We start from the raw sequence: 12,844 nt of genomic DNA, 5'->3' as shown, positions 1-12,844 counted from the left end.
TGCTTCATAGTGATTGTTATTAGAATTTTGCTCTTTTATGAAAAGTGTCAATCAGCTGTGACTCCTCCCCCTCAGTGTACAAGCCCCTCCCCTCTGTAGTCACTGGTACAGTCCGGGGGTCTCACATTGTAAGCTCTAGAATTCCCCCCCACCGACTACTCATGTTATTCCTCTTTCTCTACCCCCTAACGGTTGTCAGGTGATGTCTAAGCTCCACCCAGCAACATATAGCCAGTGTTAGTGTCTGTAGGGATGGAGTGCTCCTTTAATTACAAAATCCAGGCAGGATGAGAATAAACGGATCCAACTGCAGTGTATGAGGGGCAGAGGCGGGCGAGCGCCGTCATTCTGGGCGGAGTCTCGTGTTCGCGCTGTAGATATTACCTCAATAGTTTAAGGACTCGTCCATTCATCATCTTACAATTAAAAGTTCTGCAACTTCCTAAGAGACTTTGCGGATCATAATATATTTTCAAGATCTCTGCTTGTTGTCAGTGAATGGAGACATTTATGTTTACCCAACCTGACCTTGTAATTCTTAACAGCAGAGGTTCTGTTAAAATGTATCCGTGTCAGGAAGCCGCCAGCCAGAAGAAAGATTGAAGCTCTGTCTGATACATTGTAACACACCCTCAGCTGTGTACATTTCATAAGACTGGACAGTTAATAACCTGACATCTTCTCCTTCCTCCACCTGAATATACAGTGTCTTGAAAAAGTATTCATACCCCTGCACTTATCCACATTTTTCACGTTACACTCACAAACTGTATTTTAGTACAAGTCTGTGTGAGGTGAGAAGAAGAGGAGACAAGGTTTTCACAATGTTTAATAAGTATCTGAAAAGTGTGGGGGGCATTAGTATTCAGCCCCCCGTACTCAGAGGCCCCTACATAGAATCCAGTGTGACCTTCGCCTTCAGAAGTCACCTCATTAGGCCTCTTTCACACTTGCGTTGTCCGGATCCGGCGTGTTCTCCACTTGCCGGAGGTGCCCGCCGGATCCGGAAAAACGCAAGTGAACTGAAAGCATTTGAAGACGGAACCGTCTTCCAAATGCGTTCAGTGTTACTATGGCAGCCAGGACGCTATTAAAGTCCTGGTTGCCATAGTAGGAGCGGGGATCGGAGGAGCGGTATACTTACAGTCCGTGCGGCTCCCGGGGCGCTCCAGAATGACGTCACTCTGGAGCGCCCGGGAGCCGCACGGACGGTAAGTATACTGCTCCCCCGCTCCCCACTACACTTTACCATGGCTGCCAGGACTTTAGCGTCCCGGCAGCCATGGTAACCACTCTGAAAAAGCTAAATGTCGGCTCCGGCAATGCGCCGAAACGATGTTTAGCTTAAGGCCGGATCCAAATCAATGCTTTTCAATGGGCATTAATTCCGGATCCGGCCTTGCGGCAAGTGTTCAGGATTTTTGGCCGGAGCAAAAAGCGCAGCATGCTGCGGTATTTTCTCCGGCCAAAAAACGTTCCGTTCCGTTCCTGAAGACGTCCTGATGCATCCTGAACGGATTACTCTCCATTCAGAATGCATTAGGATAATCCTGATCAGGATCCTTCCGGCATAGAGCCCCGACGACGGAACTCTATGCCGGAAGACAAGAACGCAGGTGTGAAAGAGCCTTAAGTACATGGAGTCCACCTGTGTGTAATGTCTTCTCAGTATAACTCCAGCTGTTCTGTGGAGGCCTCAGAGGTTTGTTGGAGAACATCAGTGATCAAACAGCATCATGAAAACCAAGGAACATGACAGACAGGTCAGGGAGAAAGTTGTGGAGAAGTGTAAAGCAGGGTTAGGTTATAAAAAAAACAAAAAAAACATGCCAAGCTCTGAACATCTCACGAAACACTGTTCAATCCATCATCGGAACATGGTATGAGTATGGCACAACTGCAAACCTACCAAGACTGACAGCGCGGACAAGGAGAGCAGTAATTAGAGAAGCAGCCAAGAGGCCCATGGTCACGGTGGAGGAGCTGCAGAGGTCCACAGCTCAGGTGGGAGAATCTGTCCACAAATCGTCTGCTCCACAAGTCTGGTCGTTATGGAAGAGTGGCAAGAAAGACATTTCTGAAATCCATAAGAAGTCCTGTCTGCAGTTTGCCACAAGCCACGTAGAGGACACAGCAAACGTGGAAGAAGGTGCTCGGGTCAGAGGAGTCGCCGGTCTTAATAACCCTTATAACTGGCGGTAGATACGCCAGAGTTAGGTACATGCGCAGGAATCGCCATACCTTCGCAGTATCCTGCATTTTGACCATTTTCTACGCCTAAACCAGCCGGCCCTTCCCCGCCCATACCAGACCCACTGTCTAAGACCCGGTGTGAGCAGGAAAAAGTCACAGATTGTGATGCAATAATAAATGACCCCCTATGTGTGGTGGAAAATTAACCCTGCACATCCCCTGTACTGACTCAGGGGGCTGAATACTAATGCACCCGCACTGTATTCACACAGACTTGGACTTTGTGTCGGTCGATCCCATAAAATCCCAATAAAATACATTGAAGAGGTTTGTGGGTGTAACGTGAAAATATGTGGAAAGTTCACGAGGTATGAAGACTTTTTCAAGGCCCTGTAGAAGGAGGTTTGGCAATTACACGTCTCGGAGGATTGTCGCCGTCGCCGCCGCTGTCTTCAGAGAAGCAATTATTTCAGAGTTTTTTTTCCTGATGCGTCCCGCGGCTTCAACAGGAAAGACATTTACATAGCGTCGCTGCAAACAGCAAGAAGCCAAGCGGCGGGGAAGGATAATGAGACGGATCCGGATCAGAGGGCGCCGCTCAGGAACAAGGTGTGAGTGCAACAGACGAAGCAGGAGGCGGAAAGTATTAACCCCCTGCAGTGTACAGAGACGTCTCCTCCGAGGCACAGAGAATCGCAGCAATATAAAGGTTAGATGAATCCAGTGTCAGTCTTCACTGTACTCCTTGAATTCTATTCAAGAAAATCAGGATGCACTGGGAGATTGTGTAAGTGCATGGGATTATGGGAAGACACAGAAAGCAGGTGATGGACAGGACCGACTACACAGACTGCAGCGGTCCCCGGCTCCACGAGTGATGGACAGGACCGACTACACAGACTGCAGCGGTCCCCGGCTCCACGAGTGATGGACAGGACCGACTACACAGACTGCAGCGGTCCCCGGCTCCACGAGTGATGGACAGGACCGACTACACAGACTGCAGCGGTCCCCGGCTCCACGAGTGATGGACAGGACCGACTACACAGACTGCAGCGGTCCCCGACTCCACGAGTGATGGACAGGACCGACTACACAGACTGCAGCGGTCCCCGGCTCCACGAGTGATGGACAGGACCGACTACACAGACTGCAGCGGTCCCCGGCTCCACGAGTGATGGACAGGACCGACTACACAGACTGCAGCGGTCCCCGGCTCCACGAGTGATGGACAGGACCGACTACACAGACTGCAGCGGTCCCCGGCTCCACGAGTGATGGACAGGACCGACTACACAGACTGCAGCGGTCCCCGGCTCCACGAGTGATGGACAGGACCGACTACACAGACTGCAGCGGTCCCCGGCTCCACGAGTGATGGACAGGACCGACTACACAGACTGCAGCGGTCCCCGGCTCCACGAGTGATGGACAGGACCGACTACACAGACTGCAGCGGTCCCCGGCTCCACGAGTGATGGACAGGACCGACTACACAGACTGCAGCGGTCCCCGGCTCCACGAGTGATGGACAGGACCGACTACACAGACTGCAGCGGTCCCCGGCTCCACGAGTGATGGACAGGACCGACTACACAGACTGCAGCGGTCCCCGGCTCCACGAGTGATGGACAGGACCGACTACACAGACTGCAGCGGTCCCCGGCTCCACGAGTGATGGACAGGACCGACTACACAGACTGCAGCGGTCCCCGGCTCCACGAGTGATGGACAGGACCGACTACACAGACTGCAGCGGTCCCCGGCTCCACGAGTGATGGACAGGACCGACTACACAGACTGCAGCGGTCCCCGGCTCCAGGAGTGATGGACAGGACCGTCTACACAGACTGCAGCAGTCCCCGGCTCCACGAGTGATGGACAGGACCGTCTACACAGACTGCAGCGGTCCCCGGCTCCACGAGTGATGGACAGGACCGACTACACAGACTGCAGCAGTCCCCGGCTCCACGAGTGATGGACAGGACCGACTACACAGACTGCAGCGGTCCCCGGCTCCACGAGTGATGGACAGGACCGTCTACACAGACTGCAGCGGTCCCCGGCTCCACGAGTGATGGACAGGACCGTCTACACAGACTGCAGCAGTCCCCGGCTCCACGAGTGATGGACAGGACCGACTACACAGACTGCAGCGGTCCCCGGCTCCACGAGTGATGGACAGGACCGTCTACACAGACTGCAGCGGTCCCCGGCTCCACGAGTGATGGACAGGACCGACTACACAGACTGCAGCGGTCCCCGGCTCCACGAGTGATGGACAGGACCGACTACACAGACTGCAGCGGTCCCCGGCTCCACGAGTGATGGACAGGACCGTCTACACAGACTGCAGCGGTCCCCGGCTCCACGAGTGATGGACAGGACCGACTACACAGACTGCAGCGGTCCCCGGCTCCACGAGTGATGGACAGGACCGACTACACAGACTGCAGCGGTCCCCGGCTCCACGAGTGATGGACAGGACCGACTACACAGACTGCAGCGGTCCCCGGCTCCAGGAGTGATGGACAGGACCGACTACACAGACTGCAGCGGTCCCCGGCTCCACGAGTGATGGACAGGACCGACTACACAGACTGCAGCGGTCCCCCGCTCCACGAGTGATGGACAGGACCGACTACACAGACTGCAGCGGTCCCCGGCTCCACGAGTGATGGACAGGACCGACTACACAGACTGCAGCGGTCCCCGGCTCCACGAGTGATGGACAGGACCGACTACACAGACTGCAGCGGTCCCCGGCTCCACGAGTGATGGACAGGACCGACTACACAGACTGCAGCGGTCCCCGGCTCCACGAGTGATGGACAGGACCGTCTACACAGACTGCAGCGGTCCCCGTCTCCACGAGTGATGGACAGGACCGACTACACAGACTGCAGCGGTCCCCCGCTCCACGAGTGATGGACAGGACCGACTACACAGACTGCAGCGGTCCCCGGCTCCACGAGTGATAGACAGGACCGACTACACAGACTGCAGCGGTCCCCGGCTCCACGAGTGATGGACAGGACCGACTACACAGACTGCAGCGGTCCCCGGCTCCACGAGTGATGGACAGGACCGACTACACAGACTGCAGCGGTCCCCGGCTCCACGAGTGATGGACAGGACCGACTACACAGACTGCAGCGGTCCCCGGCTCCACGAGTGATGGACAGGACCGACTACACAGACTGCAGCGGTCCCCGGCTCCACGAGTGATGGACAGGACCGACTACACAGACTGCAGCGGTCCCCGGCTCCACGAGTGATGGACAGGACCGACTACACAGACTGCAGCGGTCCCCCGCTCCACGAGTGATGGACAGGACCGACTACACAGACTGCAGCGGTCCCCGGCTCCACGAGTGATGGACAGGACCGACTACACAGACTGCAGCGGTCCCCGGCTCCACGAGTGATGGACAGGACCGACTACACAGACTGCAGCGGTCCCCGACTCCACGAGTGATGGACAGGACCGACTACACAGACTGCAGCGGTCCCCGGCTCCAGGAGTGATGGACAGGACCGACTACACAGACTGCAGCGGTCCCCGGCTCCACGAGTGATGGACAGGACCGACTACACAGACTGCAGCGGTCCCCGGCTCCACGAGTGATGTCCGGACCCTCGTCTGTATGGAGAGGCTTGTAAGACGCGATCCAGTAAATCACCGCCGGGTCCAGAGAAGGGGAAGCAAGGGCATGCTGTACAGTTAGAGGGGCGGCTGTTATATAAACTAAGTGTTAGGAAGAGGTCTGAAACTTTTTGTTATACTTTGTGTTTCAGTTGCTCACCACTGTCAAGATCTCTGCTTCCTGTTAGTGAATAGTAACATATCTGCTTAAATTAAGAGTCCCATCCTGGTCTAACACTTTTCACAGCAGAGGGTTTGCTAAAATTGTATCCAGTCTTGACAATGTCCTCCCTCTTAGTGTGACATAGCCGTCTCTATGTAACCCCACCCCTTTTTCTGTGACATCACTAGCTCTCCTCATAACCTACCCCTCACTGTGATATCACTAGCTGTTCTAAGAACCCGCATCTCACTCACCATCTAACTCTTACCCATCACTGGGTCATCAGAAGCCTCCTCATATAGCCCCATTTCTCACAGTAACTCCACCCTTCACTGTGACATCACAAGCTCTTCCCATATAACTCCACCCATCACTGTGACATCCCCAGACATCCCCATATAACCCCACCCCATCACTGTGACATCACCAGACATCCCCATATAACCCCACCCCCTCACTGTGACATCACCAGACATCCCCATATAACCCCACCCCCTCACTGTGACATCACCAGACATCCCCATATAAGCCCACCCCCTCACTGTGACATCACCAGACATCCCCATATAACCCCACCCCCTCACTGTGACATCACCAGACATCCCCATATAAAACACAACTCTCTTTGTGACATCATTAGCTCTCCTCTTAACTCCTCCCCTCACTATGATATCACAAGCCCTCATTGTGAAATCACTAGCTGTCCTAATAAGAGCTATGTCATAAAAAATGTAAAAAGTATAAAGCCTGTAGAAACAGCACAGAGCACGTGCACAGGGGCGTATTTACATGAGGGCACGTGCCGAGGGGAGATGATTTGTGTGGATTCCTTCACCTCGGTGCCACGTCTCATTTCTCCTCACCACTAACCTTTGTTTATTGTGGCTACAAGTCAGGAGATTTAACCCTCACACTGCTTCCCTAAGCTAATGGAACAGTAATCTCTACAGGAAGGCAGTGTAAGGGTTAAATCTCCTGATTACTGTTGCACTTAATAGAACTAAGTGATAAGGAGACACCAGAGCAGTCAGACGAGGAGAAAGGTGAAGCCAGTGTATGACCCATCTGTGCAGAGAGGACTCCATGATCCAGCAGGAGTTAGGGCTCATTCAGATAAGTGAGGTTCAGCTGGTTTGTGCTCCGTCCTGTGAACATGGAGGCTTTTCTATACTGAGCACGCACAGAAGATGCCTGCGTCCTGTCCATTTTCCTTGCAGACCCTGAGTAAATGTATTAGAGCTGGATGGTGTGCGTTGTGATTTCTCCACTCCATCGCTGGAGATGTCTTCAGACTTGTGCCTTAGGCCTCATGCACACGGCCGTTGTTGTGGTCCACATCCGAGACGCATTTTTTGCGGCTCGGGTGCGGACCCATTCACTTCAATGGGGCCGCAAAAGATGCGGACGGCACTGCGTGTGCTGTCCGCATCCGTTGCTCTGTTCCGTGGCCCCGCGAAAAAAATATAGCATGTCTTATTCTTGTCCATTTTGCGGACAAGGATAGGCATTTCTACAATGGGCCGCCCGCTCCGTTTCGCAAAATGCGGAAGGCAGACGAGCGGCTTCCGTTTTTTTTTGCGAACCGCAAAAAATGGACCGGTCGTGTGCATGAGGCCTTAGGCTTATATTTTGCCAGGCCGCTGTGTAAGATGATATTCAGATGAGATGTTACTAAAACGCGTTTAAAAACGCACTCAGATTTACCGGCTTTTCTGTGGTTTTGTGATGCGATTATTTTCTGTATATTTTTTAAGGATAAAAATGTAAAATAAATGTATTTCACTTGTATAAACTGCATGGCTAAAAAACACATCATAAAACCGCAGAAATCACGGTGAAATCAAGTGCGTTTTCTACCGGATGGTCGCAATCGTACCCTCTTTAATAGGGGGGCGTGCCGAGGGCCGCCTAAACTCCAAATACAGCCCTGCACATGCTCATCTATACGTATAATGGCGTCTGCGTGTGCGTCGCCTCGTGATGGCAGAAATGGGGGGAAACACGGGTCCGAGTGCATGACTTCACTGCGGCTGAAACCAAGGTGCTTCATGTAGGACCTGCCTGCAGTGCAGGTTGTTTGGCCACTAGATGGCAGCACAATCGAGATATCAGAATGTATAAAAGGCGAACCTGCCGCGGCCGTAATGACGTCACACTACAAAACTGGGACAAATCGCAAACAGCCCGGCGGGGGCGCCTTCTCTTGCCTCGGGCGGTTCTCAGGGTTTATTTTTGGGTAAAATGCCCAGAAAAAAAAAAAATAACGACTCCATCAATCATTCCCCGGAGTAACCGCAAATTCAATCAGCTGCTGGACGGCGGACAGAATAATCTGTGTAATGAAGAGCGCTCGTGTACGAGAACGCGGGAGACATCTGCCATTTTAATTAGTAATGACTAAGCGATCCGCGCCTGACGTCCCTGCATAACAGTCACAGCGCGGAGATGGCGACCACGGCGCCAAAATCAACGCTTCATTTACTGCATCGACCGCCGGTCACACGAGACGCCTGGACGGCTCCTCCGATGACACGTGAAGAACAGGACCCCAGCACGCAGGGCAGGAAACCTTGTGTTATAACCATAAACATTTCAATATCGCTGCCTGCTGTCAGTGAATGGGAACATCATGGTTTACAGTTAGAGGCTGAAAACTTGTCCAATATATCTTACAGCTGAGGGTTTGTTACAGTGTATCAGTGTAGACAGTTCTGTTAGCTAAATACATCTACACAAACTCCTTTTTTGATAATTCGTCACAATGTATCAGGGCAGGTGAAATGGAGTCTGCTGGCTACAACTGTGACAAGCGGGTATTTGCATGTGACTTCCATTCAGAGCTGAGGGTTTGTTACAACTGAATCCAGCACAGACAATCCTTGAAATGACCCCCAGCTGTTTCACAGCCTGGACTGATACATTGTAACAAAGTATCAGAACAGAAGAGGGATTTGTTCTGCTGATGGTTTAGCTCTGTAATGACGACTAGATCAAGGTGGGCATTCAGCATCCGACAAAAGGCGAGACTGGCGAATGTACTGGGAGGTGGAGATGCCAATGTCCTGGGAAGGGAGCGGATGTACCAGGAAGGGTATATACCCGGAGGGGGGCAGATGTACCGGGAAGGGAGAGGTTAAGCTGCTGTGTGTACATGAGGAATAACATGACATCTGACCGTGATATATATGACCTATCCCCTCACTTCTCCCTGAGCTCCCAGGTGTAGACGAGAGGCTACAATGTCTCCCATATACTGCACAAAGCTCCGCTATCTCTCTGTAGCGCACTGCACTGACATCATATAGCAGTACTGAGCAGTGTGGCTGTCAACCTACCACTGAAGTGAGAAAGAAGCGTTACAGTAGAAACTGCAGAAGCATCTCTGTGTGTCTGTGTCTCTGTCTCCACCCAGCAGCTCACTCCTCCCTCTCCATAGACTTCTATGGGCAGCAGCAGTGATTTGATTCCTCAGTGTACAGAGTGTCTGATAAGTGGAGAAAGAGGAATTTTTTTCCAATAAGAATATGATTTCCTCCCGTGAGCCAGCTGCATCTGCCAATCAGCAGGCCAGGACAACCTCCATGGAAGCTGCAATGGTGGTGGAGTATGAGAATCAAGGATGTAGCTCTGGATGTGACTGGAGTAGGATTAATTCTGAATGCAGCTCTGGATGTGACTGGAGTACAATATACGATGTAATTTAACTATAAGCTTCCTCTTAACACCTCCTACCTTGGGAGCTTTCTTCGGAAAGGCAAATAGACACTTCATCGTGCCGGTCGTTTTCCTCCACCACCTCCGCCATTGGATCTTCAGACAGAGTCAGAGATGAGGCAGATTCCAGCTGTTCGGAGAAGGTGGCGGGACCCCCGCGGGGCGGCGGGACCTCAATGCCCATTAACCGATACTTTCTTCTTCTGTTCCCGATCCACGTCTGCAGAAATAAGGCACTGAAATGACACTGGGCGGCAGGAACGTCCCGGCGGCTGAGAAGAAATTCCACCAATATAATAACCCAGAAGGAGAAGCCATATTTATTTCATAATGTGTTACCCCCTAATAACTAGCGGCCCCCCATCACAGCGCCCGTTACCGGCCCCCCATCACAGCGCCCCATCTCTCCAGGAGTCCGCACGAGCTGACTGCAGTCTTTTCACGTCCTATAGATACGTGATAAGCGGCGGCTCCGCTGATCGATATCCCCCACCTGCAGCGAGCGGCTATATTTAGCGGCACAGACAGGATGAGTAAGTAGTTTCCAGGACAGTTATTTATTATACAAGACCGAAAATCTATTTCAGGCCTCACAAGCCCGAGCCGCCTGCAGAAGCGAAAGGGTTTCTAGGAGAAGAAATTCACATTCAGCTACAAATCTGCTTTATGTTCCCGCAGCAGCCGCGCCGGCAAACCCTGCATCGGGAAACGGGCCCTCGCCCGGGGGGGGCGCTGCGCCATTTATACTGATTAATATGTATTTATATCCTGCAAACAACATCATGGCTTTATCCAGGAGACATAGCAGAGCTCACTCAGTTCTAAGATACAGTCTCTCCCAGAAGTCAGTGCACCCCTATATACAGTATATCACAGAAGTCAGTGCACCCCTATATACAGTATATCACAGAAGTCAGTGCACCCCTATATACAGTATCTCACAGAAGTCAGTGCACCCCTATATACAGTATCTCGCAGAAGTCAGTGCACCCCTATATACAGTATCTCGCAGAAGTCAGTGCATCCCAATATACAGTATCTCGCAGAAGTCAGTGCACCCCTATATATAGTATCTCGCAGAAGTCAGTGCACCCCTATATACAGTATCTCCCAGAAGTCAGTGCACCCCTATATACAGTGTCTCACAGAAGTCAGTGCACCCCTATATACAGTATATCGCAGAAGTCAGTGCACCCCTATACACAGTATCTCGCAGAAGTCAGTACATCCCTATATACAGTATATCACAGAAGTCAGTACACCCCTATATACAGTATCTCACAGAAGTCAGTGCACCCCTATATACAGTATCTCGCAGAAGTCAGTGCACCCCTATATACAGTATCTCACAGAAGTCAGCGCACCCCTATATACAGTATCTCACAGAAGTCAGTACACCCCTATATACAGTATCTCGCAGAAGTCAGCGCACCCCTATATACAGTATCTCACAGATGTCAGTACACCCCTATACACAGTATCTCGCAGAAGTCAGTGCACCCCTATATACAGTATCTCGCAGAAGTCAGTACACCCCTATATACAGTATCTCTCAGAAGTCAGTGCACCCCTATACACAGTATCTCTCAGAAGTCAGTGCACCCCTATACACAGTATCTCGCAGAAGTCAGTACACCCCTATACACAGTATCTCGCAGAAGTCAGTGCACCCCTATATACAGTATCTCACAGAAGTCAGTGCACCCCTATATACAGTATCTCGCAGAAGTCAGCGCACCCCTATATACAGTATATCACAGAAGTCAGTGCACCCCTATATACAGTATCTCGCAGAAGTCAGCGCACCCCTATATACAGTATATCACAGAAGTCAGCGCACCCCTATATACAGTATCTCGCAGAAGTCAGCGCACCCCTATATACAGTATCACACAGAAGTCAGTGCACCCCTATATACAGTATCACACAGAAGTCAGTACACCCCTATATACAGTATCTCGCAGAAGTCAGTACATCCCTATATACAGTATCTCACAGAAGTCAGTGCACCCCTATATACAGTATCACAGAAGTCAGTGCACCCCTATATACAGTATCACAGAAGTCAGTGCACCCCTATATACAGTATCTCACAGAAGTCAGTGCACCCCTATATACAATATCTCAACGAAGTCAGTGCACCCCTATATACAGTATCTCACAGAAGTCAGTGCACCCCTATATACAATATCTCACAGAAGTCAGTACACCCCTATATACAGTATCTCGCAGAAGTCAGTGCACCCCTATATACAGTATCTCGCAGAAGTCAGTGCACCCCTATATACAGTATCTCACAGAAGTCAGTGCACCCCTATATACAATATCTCACAGAAGTCAGTACACCCCTATATACAGTATCTCACAGAAGACAGTACACCCCTATATACAGTATCTCACAGAAGTCAGTGCACCCCTATATACAGTATCACAGACGTCAGTGCACCCCTATATACAGTATATCACAGAAGTCAGTGCACCCCTATATACAGTATCTCACAGAAGTCAGTACACCCCTATATACAGTATCACAGAAGTCAGTGCACCCCTATATACAGTATCTCCCAGAAGTCAGTGCACCCCTATATACAATATCTCACAGAAGTCAGTGCACCCCTATATACAGTATCTCACAGAAGTCAGTGCACCCCTATATACAGTATCTCACAGAAGACAGTGCACCTCTATATACAGTATCTCACAGAAGTCAGTGCACCCCTATATACAATATCTCGCAGAAGTCAGTGCACCCCTATATACAGTATCACAGAAGTCAGTGCACCCCTATATACAGTATCACAGAAGTCAGTGCACCCCTATATACAGTATTACAGAAGTCAGTGCACCCCTATATACAGTATCTCGCAGAAGTCAGTGCACCCCTATATACAGTATTACAGAAGTCAGTACACCCCTATATACAGTATCTCACAGAAGTCAGTGCACCCCTATATACAATATCTCGCAGAAGTCAGTGCACCCCTATATACAGTATCACAGAAGTCAGTGCACCCCTATATACAGTATCACAGAAGTCAGTGCACCCCTATATACAGTATTACAGAAGTCAGTGCACCCCTATATACAGTATCTCACAGATGTCAGTACACCCCTATATACAGTATCTC

At 51.1% G+C, this 12,844-nt stretch overlaps 1 protein-coding gene across 3 annotated transcripts in view; it reads right to left on the bottom strand.

Moving 5' to 3' along the window:
• Nucleotides 1-12,844, bottom strand: part of HDX (highly divergent homeobox) — a 66,143-nt gene that overhangs the window by 27,426 nt on the left and 25,873 nt on the right. For all 3 annotated transcript variants that reach the window (XM_040405688.1, XM_040405687.1, XM_040405690.1), the window contains one exon: nucleotides 9,735-9,936. In XM_040405688.1, the coding sequence (XP_040261622.1) occupies nucleotides 9,735-9,936 (202 nt within the window). The remainder of the gene's footprint in view (nucleotides 1-9,734; nucleotides 9,937-12,844) is intronic.

The sequence above is a fragment of the Bufo bufo genome, chromosome 8 (assembly GCF_905171765.1).
Source record: "Bufo bufo chromosome 8, aBufBuf1.1, whole genome shotgun sequence".
NCBI lineage: Eukaryota > Metazoa > Chordata > Amphibia > Anura > Bufonidae > Bufo > Bufo bufo.
This window is presented reverse-complemented; position numbering and strand designations above follow the sequence as displayed.